Source organism: Struthio camelus, chromosome 26 (assembly GCF_040807025.1).
Source record: "Struthio camelus isolate bStrCam1 chromosome 26, bStrCam1.hap1, whole genome shotgun sequence".
Classification (NCBI taxonomy): Eukaryota; Metazoa; Chordata; class Aves; order Struthioniformes; family Struthionidae; genus Struthio; species Struthio camelus.
This window is the reverse complement of record NC_090967.1, coordinates 4,003,830-4,022,538: the sequence shown is the minus strand read 5'-3', so window position 1 is coordinate 4,022,538 and position 18,709 is coordinate 4,003,830. Positions and strand designations below refer to the sequence as shown.

General features: G+C 42.0%; 2 protein-coding genes across 20 annotated transcripts in view; one reads left to right on the top strand and one right to left on the bottom strand.

Moving 5' to 3' along the window:
- ACSBG2 (acyl-CoA synthetase bubblegum family member 2) overlaps positions 1 to 18,709 on the top strand; it is a 45,278-nt gene that overhangs the window by 24,674 nt on the left and 1,895 nt on the right. For 8 of the 19 annotated variants that reach the window (XM_009667168.2, XM_009667167.2, XM_009667169.2 and 5 more), the window contains 2 exons: positions 322 to 568; positions 1,228 to 3,023. In XM_009667168.2, coding sequence (XP_009665463.1) covers positions 322 to 568; positions 1,228 to 1,343 — 363 coding nt within the window. In that variant the 3' untranslated portion in view covers positions 1,344 to 3,023. Of the gene's footprint in view, positions 1 to 321; positions 569 to 1,227; positions 3,024 to 11,518; positions 13,329 to 18,709 lie in introns of those variants that run through there. The other 11 variants (XR_011136387.1, XM_068919871.1, XM_068919877.1 and 8 more) reach the window with 6 other exon arrangements.
- Positions 7,044 to 18,709, bottom strand: part of MLLT1 (MLLT1 super elongation complex subunit) — a 29,462-nt gene continuing 17,796 nt past the window's right edge. The window contains exons 6-12 of the mRNA XM_068919880.1: positions 17,048 to 17,593; positions 13,221 to 13,308; positions 12,256 to 12,367; positions 10,826 to 10,925; positions 10,527 to 10,598; positions 8,745 to 8,816; positions 7,044 to 8,234 (exon numbers count right to left, since the gene is read on the bottom strand). Coding sequence (XP_068775981.1) covers positions 8,106 to 8,234; positions 8,745 to 8,816; positions 10,527 to 10,598; positions 10,826 to 10,925; positions 12,256 to 12,367; positions 13,221 to 13,308; positions 17,048 to 17,593 — 1,119 coding nt within the window. The 3' untranslated portion in view covers positions 7,044 to 8,105. The remainder of the gene's footprint in view (positions 8,235 to 8,744; positions 8,817 to 10,526; positions 10,599 to 10,825; positions 10,926 to 12,255; positions 12,368 to 13,220; positions 13,309 to 17,047; positions 17,594 to 18,709) is intronic.

Here is an 18,709-nt window from a genome sequence, read left to right as displayed (position 1 = left end):
TGCTTAGCTTGATCTACTTGGGATGGCACAGGAAGAATTTGGAAGGGCTGTTCTGTACCACACTCACTCCTTAATACTGAACACAGATGTTGAGTATGCGGAGATCTGAGGGTGTTTAATTTGGATTTTGCCTCGGTGAGCTTTCATGTGAAGCAGAGGTTTTTTGCGTAAAGCTTATGAAAATTACAGTGGTTGATTTTTACAATTGGTACTGAGGTGGGAAGGAAATCTGGCAGCTTCCCACGGTTGTAAAGCATCTTAATATAAAAGGAATCAAGTGTTTAGTAATGTTGAAGTTACCTGTTCTAACTTGTCTTGCAGTGCCAAGTAAATGAAGAAAATGGAGAGCCAGGAGATGACCTCACTCCAGAAGCTATTGAATATTGCTGCAAACTGGGCAGCAAGGCTACCAAAGTCTCTGAAATCATAAGTAGCAAAGACCAAGCTGTTTATGCAGCTATCCAGAAGGGAATTTCAGCTGTCAATGACAGAGCAGTCTCGAATGCTCAGAAAGTCCAGAAGTGGGCCCTTCTGGAAAAGGACTTTTCTCTCTTTGGGGGAGAGCTCGGTGAGTGGTGGTGCATTTAGGCTTACCCTACATCATTCCTTTTCTTGGATGCCAGATAACACAGCCAGGGCCTCTTAATACGCAAACCCACCCAAGGCCTTTACTCTGTGTTGCTCTACCGTGTCGTAGGTTGTTTTGTTTTGTTTTTTTAAAATGTATTTTACAATTCCTTACTGTCAAACAGTTAAACTTTGGGAAATGGAAGCCCTTCCAGAAAGGTAGGGTAGCACAAGGCACTGTCAGCCATCGTGGCCTTGCAAAGCGCTGGTGGTCAGCAAAAAGCGTTTGCCGTAGCTCGTTACTTTTTTTCTTGTATAGCAGAGCTGGGGAAGGAGTTCCTGTGCCCGCAGGGTGGGATGGATTATACTGCACTTCCTAATTCTGTTGGGCAGCAATGACTTGCCTGGTGGTGCTGAGCAGTGCTTCCAAATCGGTCTTGCCTTGACTGTTGCTTGCAGGGTTGTGCTGTTTCTAACCCACGGGGGAAGGAATGGCGATTGTGTTAATCGCAAGGAGCACTGTAGCAGTCGGCTTCTGTTTGTGCATTCTGAAGCTTTCGCTAGGCTTGTTTCAGTCTAGTATTGATCTGTGTCTCAAAACAACGCCAGCTGTAGAAATTGTCCTGCTTAAAACCCTGTGTTGTATTTCCCTCCCTACAGGCCCAACAATGAAACTGAAGAGAACAGCGGTGGCACAGAAGTATAAAGACCAAATTGATCGGTTTTATACTGATGCGGATACGCCAACTACAACAGAGAATGCTGTTCGGAAGTAACATGGAGGCTCTGTGACTTGGTATGCAACTCTTCCCCTGCTATGTAAGTGTACTATCAGCATGGACTCTTAATGACGGATTAAGTGGGTTTTGCTGAAATAAAGGAGGCTCAGTCATCATGCAGCCCCTCTGAATCACTTTAACTGTATGACTCTTGACCCTTTTACTATATAGTATGTTGTGTGTTAAGTGCCCAGTGTTTTCTTGTATGGATGTTCTAATGCTGAGATTATTTATAAATATCTTTGCATCTTATTTTTTTCTTTCCTTTTTATAAGGACAAAAATGTTTGCAGAATAGCTCCTGTGGCAATTCATTATTTATCTTATAAAACCATGGCCTATGTTATGTTTTAACCAAAGGTTTCTCTCAGTGAGCTGAATGTAAAACAAACAAACAGCAGTTTTCCTGCTGAGGAGGAAAGGCAATGTGTGTGGTTTTTTTTTTTTTTTTAAGCAGTGTACTTTTTTCTTTTAGATGCATGTTTAATTGCATGCTGATTGACATCTGAACTATTTTAAATCTTTTTCCCCTGCAACCTGTCTTGCCTCAGACAAGAGGCATGGTATATGGCTGTATGCATGGGATAGGCATATATGAAACCTGGGGTTTACTAGGTCTGTCTGTGCAATATTTTGAGCCTCAATTCTAGCTTGTTGAGTTATAATAAAGCCATGAGTTATATTGTTGAAAAATATACATGGCCTGTGTCTTGAGAAGCATTCCACAAAGGGACTATTTATAAGGCTGTACAAATATGTGTGAAATTTGTAGTCTTGCAATCATAGAAGCTTTGTCTAGAACTTCTTTAAATGGGTAAAATGCCAAAACTTGTTGGGGTGGTGGGGGGGGGGGAATAGCCTGAGGTTTGATACGTGCATGTGTAGATAGGAGACAGCAGTGGGAACTAAGTTGTTCAAAGGGTGATTTGTCTGCAGAACTGTGATCAACCACTCTAGCAAATGTAAAGAGCCTTTACATTTAATTAATTAAATGTAGGCTAGGGGTAGATTTGGAAAGCCTTCTACAAAGTGCATGTTGAAAGTACCTATTAAAAATAACTCCTGAAGGTCATCTAAACCATTCTGCAAGGCATATTAGAGCAGAGCAGCTATTCTAATCTGCTGAATGCACGGAGGGACTGTTAATCACAGTAGTGAATGAAAGATCGCTTGTAAAATGGCTTATTTCAAACTAGAAATCATTGATCTTAATACAATAAAAGTGGAACAGTTGTACTCTGGTTCTGCATGTTTCCCACCCTTAAGCTGGCAGAGGGGGATGTGTGCCATGCAGGGGAGGGGCATCCTTAAGCTACTGAATAAATGCAGATAGCTCAAGCAAGCTGCTGGCTGTAAGTTGTAGTGGCTATGTACCTAGGGCCCTACTCAATATCAAAACCCTGCTGGGGTGGGCAAGGTTTTGATAGGTACTGGCAACCTTGCTGGTTGACAGTACTCAGAACTGGGCACTCAAGGAGCTTTTTGAGCCTTAAATGCTACATCTGCTCTAGGCTTACTACCAGAGCAAACAGCTAAGGGAAATGTTCACATGCTGACAGCACTTGTATGACAGTATGGTTGATGCACTGTTACAACCACTGCTGATCTTGTTCTCAGTTGGATGATTTGAAGTATGTCTCAACTTTCAGATGAATGCGTAATAAATAGTTGAAAACTCTCTGGTTTGTCTCTCTTACCCCTTCAGGAATTCTTGCAAAATAACCCCCAGCTCAGAGTTGAGCTCAGGGTCCAGGGTGATACACCTTGATGAGCAGGAAAAAGGTCAACTTTGCCTTAGCACAGCAATCTGAAAAAGGAAACCTGGAGATAGAGCTGACTAGTTGATAATTATCAACTAAGGTCAAAGATATTTCCCTCAGCTGCAGAAGAAGGAGGACCAGCTTGTAGAAAATACTGTATTAGTCAGAGGCAGGGGGATTAAGCTCACATTTCTGCAGCTAGGGAATCCCTGCTCTAGCTCTGCTTCACTTGTTCTCCATTTATGCCTTATCTTCCCCCAAATGCCTGCACTTTAAACAAGTTTACTTTTTCTTTGCTTTTTACCTCCTGTGCTGCCTGCAATGCCAAGGACCAAGGGCATTTTTGAAGAGCAGCAGGTGTGGGTACTGCAGTTAGTTAAGGACTGGCAGTTTTGCTGCTCCTGATAGTGCTAGTTTCTGCCTTCCCCCTGTTTGGGGCGAGACCATAGCTGAGATTACTTCAGGCAGGGAAATGCTCTTACAAGTGAGTTGCAGCCTATAGCAAAAGTAGCACCACATCATCTGCATTGTGGAGGAGGCACTGGAGCTACAGCTGGAGCTGCAAAAAGCACACATTAAGGTGGTGCCAGGGCTAAGGCCAGTGCTTGTGTATTTCTAATGGAAAACATTTTAGATAAAGCGTTCTAGAAGAGCCTTGTGCTTTCCAGGGAGAAGTAATGTGAGGAACAAAAAAAAAACCCTTGAAGTCTTGCTTTTCCATCTTACTTTATTTCACTTTTTCTAGAAAATTCCTCCATAGTTCCACAAATTTAACAAAAAGTTTAAAATTCAGGACAAACAATCCTGTGATGTATTACAAACATGATTTTTTTTTTTTTTTTTTTAAATCTTGAAGTTAGTCTTGGGCCAGCTGCCTTTCTTACAGCTGAGTGAAGAACTCCTTTCCCAACACAACTTTTAAAATCCTCAAGTGACAAGGTATTTAATACCTTGGCTCTAGGCAGAAATACAATTAAAAATTATCTAGACGTTGAAGTACTTACATTTTCTTTAGGAGTGCAAACTCATCTCTTTAGTTTTTGATGGCTATTTCATGCCCCCATGAAAGCAATACCAATTGATTTTTCATCTTTTTCAAAGTAATACTCGTACAAGGTGCACAATGGTTGTCTATAGCATTGACAGAAGCATGCCCACTAGTGAGTGCCAGGCACCCGAATTAATAAGAGAAGCTTCTTTTGAGTACACCGACTGTGCTATAGTGCATTAGAGAACATTACAGTTGAAATTTGCTGAACCATAGTGACTTAGGTCTCTGCTCACAGAGAACATGATGGGGCAAGCTCCACAAGGGAATTTTAATGTCTTACCATCAAATACGTTCAAGATCTGACAAAAACTGTTCCTGGATTGTTGCATCAATTTCTTTGCTCGTTCTGATGCTGCCACCGCACACAACAGTATAAGAACCGGTGGCTAAATCATTGCACTTCCATATATTCAGTCTGACCACAACAGAGCCAGTCTCGTTACCAATGTGTCCAATATTCTTCAGGCTGGCGTTCTGGGATCCAGCCAGCCTATCCTTTTTTAATAGTAAATGTCAGTAATCAAAGCCTCAAGGCTTAATACATATCAGACCAAGACAACAGGAAAGTACTCCTGACCCCTCTTTTGCCCTTTAATACAAAGGCCAAGGACAAAGGAAAAGCTGTGTCCTAATCTTACCTCCACATGATTCAATTCAAAGCAACTCTGAAAGCCTTCAGATTGATCATCACTTGTTCATGCCTTCAGTAACAAGATGAAGGACACTGAAAAGTAACAGAGTTCTGTCCATTTTCCTTGGAAAAACCATTATGGCTAGAAGTCAATTTTGTATTTTTTTTTCTCCTTTTTTTTTTTTAAACAATGCAAGTTACTACACATCCTCAAAGACCTGAAGCAATGCTAACAGCAGCACTGCCACCTCCTTCCTATTTTACAATAATCCATCCATGCTCTCAAGAGTGACACAAGAACAAACACTTTATCCACAAATACCTGTACATGGCATGTTCAGAACAGCATTCAGCCAGCCTATAGAGAATCTACACAGGGAACTCTTTCATATGTAACTAGAAGGGGACACAAGATGAGGCCCAAATTTGACCATTCTTTGTTTGCAGAGTCATTCCTCATGTGGTCCCCAATGCTACCACATACCCCAAAAAACAACAACTCTGTAGAACAACTAAGTACTTGCAAGAAACCTTTTAGTAACAAATCAGCATGTGCACACAGTGGAGAAGAACTATTGCTGGGGGAACAATTCTATTATTTCAGGTTTTCAAGGAGATTATAAACAGTCTAAAAAAATCCATGTGTAAAATACTTCTTATAAAACCAAACAAAATTCCCACCAATGCTCATTAGACTTCACAAATAAAGTTGGTTCCAGGACAGGATGGTGCCACAGCCTTGGGTGAGAGCCCCAGGTGCTTCCAGCTAAGTTCAGGAACACCCTCCAACGCTTGTTCCTGGACTAGCTGGGAGCAACACAACGATTCAGATCTTAAGATGAGAAGGGGGAGAAGGAAGGCGCACCTCTTAACCCTTGTGCCATAACTCTGGAGGCTACTTACAGTCCCGGGAGAAACGCTGTCAGTGCGGGTGACACAGATGCAATGGTTCTGGGGGTAAGTTACCTGGGGAGGAGAGAGGAGGCAAAAACCTTGGGAGATCTTAAGACGCGGAGCGGCTAACACTGTTGCTCCTATTGCTTCAGGGACGGGACAGTGTCACCAAACCCAGCCCTTCAGGGGGGCAGCTGGCACACGGCACTGCACGCCTGGGGCTGCTCCAAACGCCAAGCGAGTAAGGGCCGGGGATGCCAGCGACATTACGAGGCTCGCTTCCTCTCTGCGACCGACTGAACAGAGACTATTAATAGTTCGCACATACCCACTAAGCCTGACGCAGCACAAGGGCGAAATCTGTGGCAGCTTGCGTACTGCGCGTGACCTCCTCCTCCGAGGGCTATCCAGCGGCAGGCCTCGAGACAGAACTGTAGCTCCTCCTTTTCTAGCAGTCCTCCACCTTCTCATTGTACGTTTGCGCACAGGGTTTCTATCCAGGCTTGGCATTGTCCATCAGGAGAGAAAACAGCTAAGATCACTGCTGTGACAGGGTACGCACCTGGCATGAGCTTGACTTGTATATACAAGACACATGAAAGATGGTACAAAGAGACAAAATTAATGGGAATCGGGTCAACATGACCCAACTCAAACAAGCTTATCATCATATTGCCACTTAAACTGATCAGTTGCAACACTTCCATGATAAAGAACAGGGCAACCCAAAACAAGGGACCACAATTTCATAATGGATAGGGACAGCAAACCCTGGAACGATGCAACTCACCCAGCTCCCACAGGGGCCTTTTACAGCCGTGGGAGGTCTGTTCAGTAGCGGAGGGCTCCTCTGAACTGCTGCTTTCCTCCTCACTGCCAGCAGCCCGCTTAACATTTGGCAAAAGCTTACATACTGATTGGAAAAACCGAGCAATTCTTTAAGAAAATACTGAATTTAGGAAACAGGAGTTTAATACAATTTTGATAAAAGTTACAAGACTTTCCCCACACCCACCTAACATACAGACAATACTTGAAAGTCAATACTAGTTTAACTAGAAATATATAAAAGTTTCTGGATTAGTGTTCACTGTTTACTGTTTCCTGCCATTACTTGAACAGGCAGGGGGGAGGGAAGAGGGAGGAGGAAACAAACCTGATTTCACTTGTTTTTGTATCAGAGTTTTCCAGGTGTGTCCCGAGATAAAAATTCTCCCTTGTTTTGGTTTTCCCAAAGTACAGCCACTACTATAGGGGCCAATGTAGGAAAGATTCATCCTTGAGAACACAGAACAAAAACCAATCACGTATTTTGGCAAAGTTATTAAACACTGACAAATGAAAATAAGACAGGTGAGTCCCTTCCAGAGCACAAAACGCTTTGAAGATTGCTGTTCAGCTTTCATACACTAAAAATTGTCCACAAGAGGCATTTTAACAAACAAGTCAAATCTTATTAAGCGCCCTTCCCCTGCCATAGCCATTAAAAAACATAACAGAAAAAACACACCCTTAAAATCATAAGACCCAACTAGGCCCTTCTTATACATACAGTACATACATATATATAATATATATATAAAATATACAGCTTACAGTTTTGTAGTCCTATTACAGTTAAAGCAGACTGAAAGGAGTGAGACTTTGTTTAGGAGCTTAGATCAACAAACAAGATGTCTCAAACCCCCAACGGGAGACAGCAGATTCTAGAGACCTCTTCAAAGAGCACAAACTGTCTCTCCAGGAAGCTGAAACACAGAGCAAGGTCCTGCGTTCTGCATGTGGAGCGATGCCTCGTAGGAATCGGGGAGCCAAATTACAGCAGTACTCTGTACCAAACCGCGACAGAACTTGCAAGTGATCAAAACTGGAATCTGTCCGCTTCTGGAACAGACCAGCGGGACCCCTGGGAAGCCTTCTCTGTTATTAGTCACTCGGCTAGCTTTGTAAAAGCCAATCTTGCTTACACAGCATGAACAATTCTTCACGGAGCTGGAGGAAATCTGACTCACTAGAGCTCTCTGCAGGCAGGCTGGTCCTTAGATTTAGTGAAGAAAACATCGTTCACATTTCTTCAGATCTCAGAGACGCCTGAAAAATGCGTTCTTACAACACAGTTTCTCGAAGTAAAACCCAAAAAGGTCACACTGTGCAGCTAGGAGCAGCACATCTTTTGCTCTACTCAGGACCTGTGCCCAAGCGTTATTTATGAAGCTAGGGAGGACAGACTCAGCAATATGGGTGCTTGTTTGAAGCCTACAAGAAAGTGCAGCTGGCTGTGCATTCATAGAGCATGGCTGTTCTCTAAGGCAGTGCTTCGGGAGAATCAAGAGAATAAGAAGGCCTAGTTCCATGGGTTTATTTCCTGGTACCAAATAAACGGGATTTCTGGTTTCAAAAGCAGCCTGCTTCTAAGGCCAAGCGTCATGTTGCTACTGCTTCCAAGTAGCTCTGCAGCTTACGGACGGTTGTCTCATCCAAGGAGAAGAGGTCAAAGTCAAAGGTTGTGTTGGTAACATTAAAATGCCCAGTTTCCTCAATGAGATTTACAATCTGTAGAGAAAGGAGATGAGCAGAGATGCATACAAAGAGCCTATAAAGATTAAGTACACCAGAAAGGCCAGCAGATACGAAGCAACCCATCCAGTCCTTTCCTCATCCCTTTAAAATAGCCTCAGAGGGCAAGAGTGTCCCACCACAAGAGGAGCCCTCTCCCAAGAAAGCAAACCAGCTTCTCCTGCGCTCCAGACTAGCTCAGTCCAGAAAAAGACATGGGCACGTTTTTCCCCTTTTAAGGTATACCAGGTGAGCCCAGCTTTGAGATAGCTGACGGGATGACAGAGAAAGGATACCCAAACCACGCTTGTGTACCTTTTCCAACAAAAGCATTGCATGCATATCTGATTTTTTTTCTACACATCTTTGCTTTCAAAGTGAACCTTACCCTCTCACGAAGGAAAAGCAACTGAAATTTCAAGCATCGCAGGGGTCTGATCGAGACCCTTGGACACAAAGATTATCAGAGTACAACAGCTTGCCAAAAAACTGACAAATAATCTCTACCTGCTGTAGCACATTGCGCTCTCGTAGTGCCATTAGTCGCCTGTGAAGCTCTACTAATTCATCCGTGTAGGCCTGTAAAGGAGGCATGAACAGAAATACAGTGACATACCTGGCATGTACGTACGACTGCCAAAGTGACTTCCCTACTGAGGTCCAGAGGAACCTGAAGCCCTTTCAGGCATGTTTCTGTTCCCAAGTTTTCCCTAAGTTTTCTACTGCCTCCTCCATCCTTACTAAGTACTGGGAGACTAAAGACTTCACACAATTACAGATGGTCTGAACATCACCAGCTAGACTATTTAATGGCACTCTATTAAATAAACATCTGTGAATGGCTTCTAGGAAATGGTGAAGTTAACCCTGGTGTACTTCAGTGTTAGTTCTTTATCAGTAGTTTGTACTAGTAACTACTCGTTACCTGAAAATACCTGCATCAGTGGTCAGTGACCAACATCCCAGCAATCTGCTGCTGAACACCATTTTGTAGTAGGTAAGAAAAAATTCTTTGCGAGCACTCTGTTCCCAGGTAGTTTTATACCTATCACATTGGGAAGTGCAAGATTGTTTACAAGCTCAACAGCATTTTAATGGTTCTTACAAAAGAAAAGAAAAGAAAAGAAAAAACTTATAAAAAGCCAACAAAGCAAGTTTCTGTTGGCCCGCTAGCACTCACAGAGGACAGATTCTTAACCTGAAGAGCTGTCCCAGAGTTACTCATGTCTGTATCTGCAAAACTGAACTCATTTAAGTAATTGTACCAAGGCAAAGAAAACAATCATGAGATGCACCCTGCCCAGCAGATTCATTCACACAGAGAAAAAGCATTTCTCCCAAAACACCCAAACAGCATTGAATGATACTCTTGCAGCACGAGCTGATATATTTATAAAAGCACTCATGATATTTCAGGCACTCTGTCACTTCAATGGGTCTCAAATGCGTCTGCTTCTATCTATACTAAGTAGCAATATAAAAGATATTACCTACAAACTTGGTCTCAAATAAGAGACCACAGCTATGGTTAACAATACTCAGTGGTAGAAGATTTTGTAGCTAACAGGAGACTCAGATGTAAGTTGTCTCCAAGATCATACTTGGACCTAACATTAACTAATTAACCTGCGCTCTATTCTCCTGTTGAGGAAGTGTTAAAACAGAAAAGTGAGCTACAGACCGATACTGTAATTTTGGTCTAAGGACCTCAATGAGTAGACTAAGGAAAAGTATTAACCTTCTATTCAATTGATTTATTTGCCAAAAAAAAAAAAAAAAAAAAGAAAAACACAGTGGAAGAACTTCCTGGACAATTTGGAATTCAGCTATTTCTTGCGAGTTAGCCATGCTTTAGAAGCATGCTCAACTTTCCTTGGAGGCAAGAAAGAAGGGAAATTCACTGAATAAACAAAGGTTTCAACTAAAATGGCAAAGCAGAGTATAAAACAATCTTTAATTTGTAAGATCAAAGATAGATGAAAACTGCCTTTTGATGAAGAGGCGCTCACCGCTGCAGCAGTGGCCACACTGCTGTTAAGACAAACCAATCAAGCAATTTTGGCATTTTGCACATGGAAAAGACTCGGGTGTCTGTTTATTAAAACGATATTGTTTCTGTAGTGTCAATCTCCCAAATCTATTCTTTCAACATCTGTTTTTCATTGTATTCAAGCCTTTAACCTGCCAAGGCAGAACAATCTGAACAGGCTAGGATGACTCGAGTTATTTTCACTCACAAACGTTAGCCAGTAACCAACAATTCTATTACACGCAAATCTTCAAACATACCTTGTCATAAGTTCCCTTCTTCAGGATCTTCTCTGGCTTGTTACAAGACTCTGGGCTTTTTCTTCCAGATGCCTGAGGGTAAAACAAATAGCCTTTAGGGACCAAAATCAGTTCAGACACCACAGTGGTTTAATCGTTTGGATGCAACAGCAACAAATAGAAAAAAAATTACCTGTCTGATGAAGACAGTGAAACAGTGAAGCTTTGGCACCAGCCAAAATTAGCACCACAGACTGAACATAATACAGGAACCGAGACTGATGGAAAGCAGCATTGTATGGACATGTAGGATGCAATACCTTATTATTTGCTGGGGGCAGTTTCTGACCAGGAGGAGGCTCTCGACTTGGCAGGCAGGAGTCTGCACTATTATCACTGTCGCTGTCGCTAAGGCTCAGTCTGAAAACCAAGCAGCACAGAATTAGCACCATCAGCCAATGGGAAAATTATTTTGCTGTCAGCTGAACCACACAGAGTTAAGTGAAACAGAAAAAATGCCCATTAATTCTATTATTTTACACCATATTACATTGCCCAGGAGAAACTGCCTGTAATTCTTGAGAATCCCCTTTGTCACAGCTGACATCAGCTTTGCCATCTTCTATTCCCTGGGGAGGCAGACTAGGTAGGTTTTTTAGTTAGTTTATACGTTGCAGCTAGCAGTTCAGCTACTTCATACTCAAGCCTCTTTAGAGCTGCTGAGTAAGTACCATCTGATTTTGGCCAACAGCAAGCATTCATTTTCGTGATTTATTCTAAAAAAAATCACTGTGAGGTCCTGCATAAAAACCTTCTTAAGACCTCCACTAAGAACACAGGCAAAAAAAAAAAAAAAACATTTAGTTTTCCCGCTATGCCTTGATCTTGGAGATTTCCTTTTTATATCTTAATCATCTTGTGGCATCATCTGCAGCAGGTATCCTGATTCTGAAGGGCTTGAAAAACAATGCATTTATTTATCATCTCCTAAAGGTATAAAAATTATCTTTCAGTCTCTCACTTCCTGTTGAGCTGATAATGACACAGTGCAACACAAAGGATTATTTTTTGGTGAACACAAGTGTCATCTGAAATCTGCAGCTGCTATCTGGGCCAAGCATTTGGTTTCAAGTATCCTGTAGCCTGGGACTCCAGGTTTGGCTACAACAGCATTTCCTGAGGGGAGAAGGATGAAATTCAACTATTTCGATTGACTAAAGCAGGAAACAGCTGTTAACCAAGTCCCATAGGAGTCAAGTAACCAACTGTCAGCAAGCACTATCAGCAAAGACTAAGACTTCTCAGTTTTGTCTTGGTAACATGCAATAAGAAGAGCACACATGCCAACAGCCTCAACGACACTTCTCTAATCTCTGCAGATCAAAGGTGTCCCACACCCTTCAGCTCAGCAGAGATCTGAAAAAGACAATTAGATGACTATTTCAAGGGGCTCAGTCACTAACACCTGCAAGCTCTATACACACTACTTCCCAGTAGCTTCCTCTCTTTGAGCTTCAGTGGCATTCTCCTTATCCACTTCTGTTCTCACCCTGCTGTTTTCATCGACTCTTCTGTGTCCCTACGCTGTGCTAAGCACCCCACGCATCTGTCCATTCTCCCCTTCTCTCACACTTTCCCCTCATGCATATCCTCATCTCTTTGATTCCTCTCTCAAAGGAGGGCACCTGAAAACACAAAATATGGAGGGCAAAGAAACAACAATGCATCTTTCCTCCTGATTTGTTACCACCTGGAATCCCGGCTGACTGGGTTTGCTTTGACTGCTGCCTCTTCTCCAGAAGAACTGTCGTCGTCATCGGACTCCTCCGACTGCAGATCCTCCACCATGGAGCGCAGTGGGCCTGGGAGGAGAAAGGACACAGCAGTTCAACACTCATCTGGGACATACGCAGCAGAATTTCCACCTGAACACTCTGATCTAAACTTGGATTAGTTTATAATTAAGTTAAAACAAGATTTCTCAGAAAGATGTCACAGGTATTTTAACTTTGCTCAAAGACACTAGTAGGAGACACTGTACTCTTGCCTCTCAAAATTAAAGCAGAGTTGAAATTTTAAGAACTGCCTAACTTCTGAAAAGCCCCCCCCACCTCCAAATCCACCCACTCTTTTCTGTAATGAAAACAAAAGGACACATTTTACATGCATTTGGGGACTGTTTTAAAAGTCACTCAAAAGACAATATTTGTAGCAACACAGCATTTGTTAAGGTAAGAAAATTTACCATTGCCACAGTATATCTCTTTGCATTCTCATTGTATGATTCAGAACAAGAAGCAATGTTATGCACTGCCAAAATGACAAGTATCATTAATAGGCCTCTAACATCCCTATTTTCTATTAGAACATATCTGAGATTGGAGAAGAAATAGTCTGGGGTTACTACAGATCAAGCAGCAACAAGCATTTATAAATTGAGGCAGAAACCAAAGTCAACAGGAAAAGAGACAAATCCAGAGAGAGAACCTACTCATAAATTAACTGCCAAACAACAAAAATATTTGTTCATGGTTATGCTGTGTCATTAACATTTTTTTTTTTTTTTAAATGAAGTGTCACAACTTCAGCAGGTGGTTCTATAAAATAAAGTCATATTAGCCTTATATATGGTGTTGGAAAAACAGATCTAATTCTCATGAGCCTTTCAAAATTATGTAGGGATGACTTTAACAAATTTTATTTCTTGCAACACACCTTGACTGTGGTTCTGAGATGGCTCGAAATCAGAGTCAGAGCTGGAGTCGGAGCTGGAGCTGGAGTTGGAAGGGCTGGACTGGACAGACTTAACCCCCCATAAAAGGGAAAAAAAACAAAAGAAAAAAAAGAAAAAGAATCTTAACCTTTCTAATCCAGAAGTCCAGACCAGAGCACAGTGAGATAAAGGATTCAAGAACTCCACACCATCATACATCACTGAATGCAGTTTCTCAATTACAAAAAATATACAAAACACAAGATAAACAAACACATTTGTGAAAACTTTGGTTTCCTGTAACCCAGCACACCTGGGCAATAGCATCAACAGCTCCCAACAGAACCCTTCATGCCACTAGCTTCAAATCATCTCAAATGATGCAAAATAGCACCTGAAAAATGCCAAAGTGGAAAGAAAAAAAAAATGCTTATTTTGAAGTGTGAGAGATATACACACAACATACAGCCCTGCATAATTGTCAAAGCTCTCTTTAAAAACATCAGTTTTTCTTTTCAGATGTGTATGTATTTTAACCCACCAAGATTCCTTCTGAGCACCTCTTTCAATAGACATTAAACACGGAAGGGATGCTTTTCCTAACTAGCTCATCTGACTCCAAAATTTAAAAATATTATGAACTATTACTACACCCTCAACATAGTTATTTCTATGCCAATTTGAGTGATCCACCATGCAGTTTCCAAATGGATTCTGAAAACATAATAGAAACTAGCTAAACTCTTGTGAAACCAACTCCACTGACTGTCACTATTCTAAAGAAACGCCAGAAGCACACCATGCAAGAAGAGAGTAAAAAGATGCAACGAACTATAGCTACTAACAGCATCCAGAGACAAAATTTTAATGCTGTATACATTTTAAACATAAAATCGAGTATTTGTATAGCAATCACATGCTTTAGTGTAAAGGACCACAAGGTGGCAGTGAAAGCTAAACCACATATTTCATCCCCAAGAGCAAAAGTGACCATTACAGTATTCTCAAAGATTATCTGGTTTCTCATTGGGATCTAGATTAAAGATTCTCCAAGTACTGTGATATTGCTTTATTTAAGTAATTCCCTTGGGCATTTCAATTTCATTGCACCGTTCCTAGGAATACACCTATCACTTCTGCAACCAAACGCTGGGGCTAAAAAGCTCACATTCCTGTTGATCAACATACCTTACTATCGAAAACGTTAATATTATAAGGAGAACATTGCCAACAGGTAGGAAGAGGAATATCAGCAGCTTTGGGCATTAACAAGTAGAGGTGGCAGCAGCATTTTCATCCTAGCATCCCCCCTGTATAGTTTATCATCCGAAGATTAGAGTTGCATTTATTCAGTTCTAAGAAGGGATAAACAGAGTGCCAAAAAGTGATATTACTACACTTAAAAATTACTCAATACCAAAGCAGAGTCATTCAACAATGGCAATATCTGATATTTTGGCACACTGCAGTAGCCCCGTCTGTTTAAAAAACGACATCAAAGTAAAGAGTAGTATTTTCAAGATCAGGGAGCACAGCTCTCGGGTCTTACCCACAGATTCAATCCTATTATATCTTTGACTCCCGATAGTCTAGCAGGTGTTCCCCCCAGGGACTTAATGGGAGATGCGATGCAGACACACGTCAGAAGTCGTATGCACCCCTCTTTTCTCCTTCTGCCATTAACCCTGTCAGTTATTTCAGCCATTTAGGAGGCATCCAGCTGGACACGCTCGGGCTGCCGTTTCACAGTCACTGTGATATGACAAAAGCACATGCCGACAATGGAAAAAAAGCAATCCTGCCCTCACATCTCAGCCTCTCCCTTTTGTCAGCACCAGCATTCAGGCAGCCAAGCATGAGGCCAGATCAGGGAACTGATCTTGCTGAAAAATAAAACAGAATTTAAAGAAAAGAAAAAAGTGAGGGGACGACTAATTTTCAGCAGGAGCTGGAAGAGGAGAAACTCCTCCAGGCCACTACAAAGTCACATGAGCACTCGTGCCAGCAGCACAAATGAGAGCAAGGCTGTTCCTTTCAACAGCAGCCTGCAAAGATGTCAACTCAAAGCAATCGCCGAGTTGCAGCCTCAGAGCACGTTGCACAATACATTGGCTTCAGCAGCGAAGCTGATTTAAGAGTTTCCGGGCCCCAGTCCACCTCCAGCTGCTCATTCGCTTTAGTGATGTGGCTTACCACACAGATCCACCAACAGCTGTACCAGTGCAAACGATGGAGTAGCAAACTGCTGTGTTGGGAGGAAAAAGCAACCCCCAGAGTGGAAAAGGAACTCAGTCTTCTCTGCTGATGCCGATGTACTATGCAGTTATACCCTTAAGCTTCAAGTTCCCCAGCAACCTAGGCTGTCCTGACTGGCAGCTGCCACATTTCCTTCCCCCTCGCAAACTTGAGTATTCCTATCCTCCTCCCGGGCTAGCACTCTAATAACCCTGTAAAGCATCCGACAAACATCAGAGCTGGTGCACGAGAGGACAAGGAAGCGTACAGCTTGGCGGGGGAAGGACAAGACTGCAGTAGACGCTGTGGAACCACAGCCACAGTCTGTGGTTTCACGGGACAAAGTCAAACAGCGGTATCAGCTTACAGTTGCATGGCGAGTCCCAGAGGGATGGCACCTAAGACATAACGGACTACAAGATATTTAGGACTTAACAGCGATCAGCAGAGGACAGAAGTTTGCAACGAGGGCCACGTATGTCACACAGATAAGGGGCTAGCTATGCACTGATGCGCTTTAGGCTCAAGGCTAAAAGTGGAGAGGAGCTGCTGGGTCCTCCCCCCCGCCCCCAAGCTACACATTTAATTAATTTACACAAAGCTTCACAGAATAACTTAAATTACCACTTCCTCAATAAACTCTTCTATCGGGACTCTTTTGCCAAAAAATTCTTTTTGGAATAAACCCATCAATACTTACTGTATCATGGGGCTAATTAAATCACACTACAAATTGTCCCTAGCAGATTTATTCTAGCAAAACAAATCTTTCTAGAAGCGGTCAGTAGGAAGCAGTTTAAAAATTCACGTGACATTATTCTGTGACTCCTATAAAGGCATGTATGGCTTCTTTACAGTAAATATGAAACACACCAGAGAAAAGTAGCAAGAGTTTGGATTTGGGCTGTGTTTTTCCCCTCCCTCTACTTTTTTTTGCCTTCTTTGGGAAAACAATTTTTAGAAGATGGAGAGTGAGGAATGTTCCGAGTTGTAAAAACGAAAGAAATATTTAGACAGCTTTTTAAAATAGTACTAGAATCACATAATTTGGTTTATGTTTTACAACACAACTTACTTAGGTTTAGTGGCATGTGGTTGTATTTGAGCTTTAGCCAATAGTGCATTTCTCAGAGGCCATGTCAGGAACAAGTTTTTTTTGTTTACATTTCATGTTGGTTTTTTTTCAGAAGCAAAACTGAAATTATTCACTCCATTTCTAAAGTAAGGTCAGGCTCAAAAGCATGTTATCATAAGCAGGTAGAAAGCATATCTAAGCCTATACTCGTGCTCTAAAAACGTCACTGCAAGAAATGAACAAGAGACCATAACCCTAAACTCTGACATTTAGATAACCGCTTACAGATAAATCTAAATAGAAGTGCACACACGAAACAGGAGGTAAAGCAGGTAGCAGTAGTGATGATACTGATAGTATTTTCAAAGAGTTTCGAGATTCAACCACGCCTAAGCATTTGCCAGTCTGGTGCTCTGTCTTGTCTGAGGGAGTGTTTTGAAGATTTTTTTTTTTTTTTTTCCATGCAGTGATTTAACCAGCTTGCTCAAAAATTCTGATAAAGGATGAACCCATACTCACCTCTGACTTGAAAGAAGTTTCATCCTCTGAATTTGACTCCTCCATTTCCACAGGCTTTTTGATCTCCTTGGCCTCACTTTCAGATTTTACCTTTTCCACTTTGGCATTCATCTTCTCCTTGGTTTGTTTCTTCTCTGGGTACGAGGAAGACGAGGTCCTGGGAGATGTCCCTAGGATATTCTTTACCCCTTTGGAGCTGCTCTTTTTTTGTTTTTTGGCACTAGGCTTTGGTGACTCCACATTGGAGGGCCTCTTGCTGGAAGACTTTAATTCCGGCTGTGGCCCACCCTTTGGAGAAGTGTTCTCCAGTTTGGTCTCCTTCACGGCCAGTTTTGGTTCCTTGAAAGCAGCTTTTGGAGGTGCCTTCTCCTCCTTGGGCAGTTTGTTCTCCGTTGGTTTTCTGGAGGAGTCTTTCAAAGGCTTGTTTTGTTCTCTTTCAAGGTCTTTGGAGGAGTTTTTGCTCTCAGAGTCTTTCCTTGGCCTCTCTCTGTGCTCCTTGGTTACTTTGTGTGGCTTGGATGCCTTACTGCTTTCCTTGTTTGCATCCTAAAATTCAGCAAAAGAAACATGCAAGCTAGGTCAAAAACTGAAACTTTGCACAGAATTATAAAACACATTCTCATAAATCACAGAGGCATTTGTTTTTGAGGAGCCATCCACCCACAGATGTCTATAACTTATCTACCTTTGAGGTAGACATCTAGATATCTTTACAGGTGATGGACAGAAATTGACACTAGGCACTTAAACATCTACCTCAGGACAGGATGGAACATGCTTCAGAAATGCCTGTTCCTTCCCATGGTCTATATAGGGAGGTTAGATGTTTAGCTCAGATTTCATCTGCAGGGCAAACGTCTACAGCCAGATAAGAGGGAACCCAGTCAAGCTGTGTTACACAAAGTTGTACCATACCGTTCCTTCAGTACACCCAAGCTTTAGGGGGGAAAAAAAAGAACACCAAACCAAAAAAACACCCACAAAACCCCAAACTCAGTCAACTGAAGAGATCTATTAGATTAAATCATGTCCAAAGCAAAAGCGAGTTATTTTGGCAGCCTAGCCCAGAACTCAGCATGTCAACCAAATCGCATCTTGGCAAAAACACTCAGTTCCCCCACAACCACAAGAAAGCCAAAGTCTCTGATAACAGCAGGTATTTATCAACCTTAATGAGAGCACTGAGACAGCAATCATTTGGTCCCTGCCTATCGCAGGAGACAGGTATACAGGATGGCAAAGGAGCACTTCCCTTTGCAACTTATATGACCTCAAAACACTTATAGAAATGAGTCTTGCAGGGAAACACTGCAACATGAACTGGACAGGTTGAGATACAAACACACGTGCATCTCTGAGGGCAACCTGGAGGAAGGGAAGCAGGAGATGGCTGTTTCTTTAGCCACTGAGAATTTTCACCAGAGCTCATGTAGCCTGTATTTTTCTTCCTTCTTCTCCATTTTCTAATGCTTAATTCAAAAATTAAATCAGCCACTAACAGATAAGCCATCTTTATTCTGTTCCACAACATCAAGATCAGAAGACATGGCCAGAGCATAATAAAAGTTCAGAGCCCTAAAGAAAATGGGTATCAGAATTGAATTATGCTATAAAATGAATTGCTGTTAGTATTTGTGACAGTTCAGACTGATGAAGTGTACG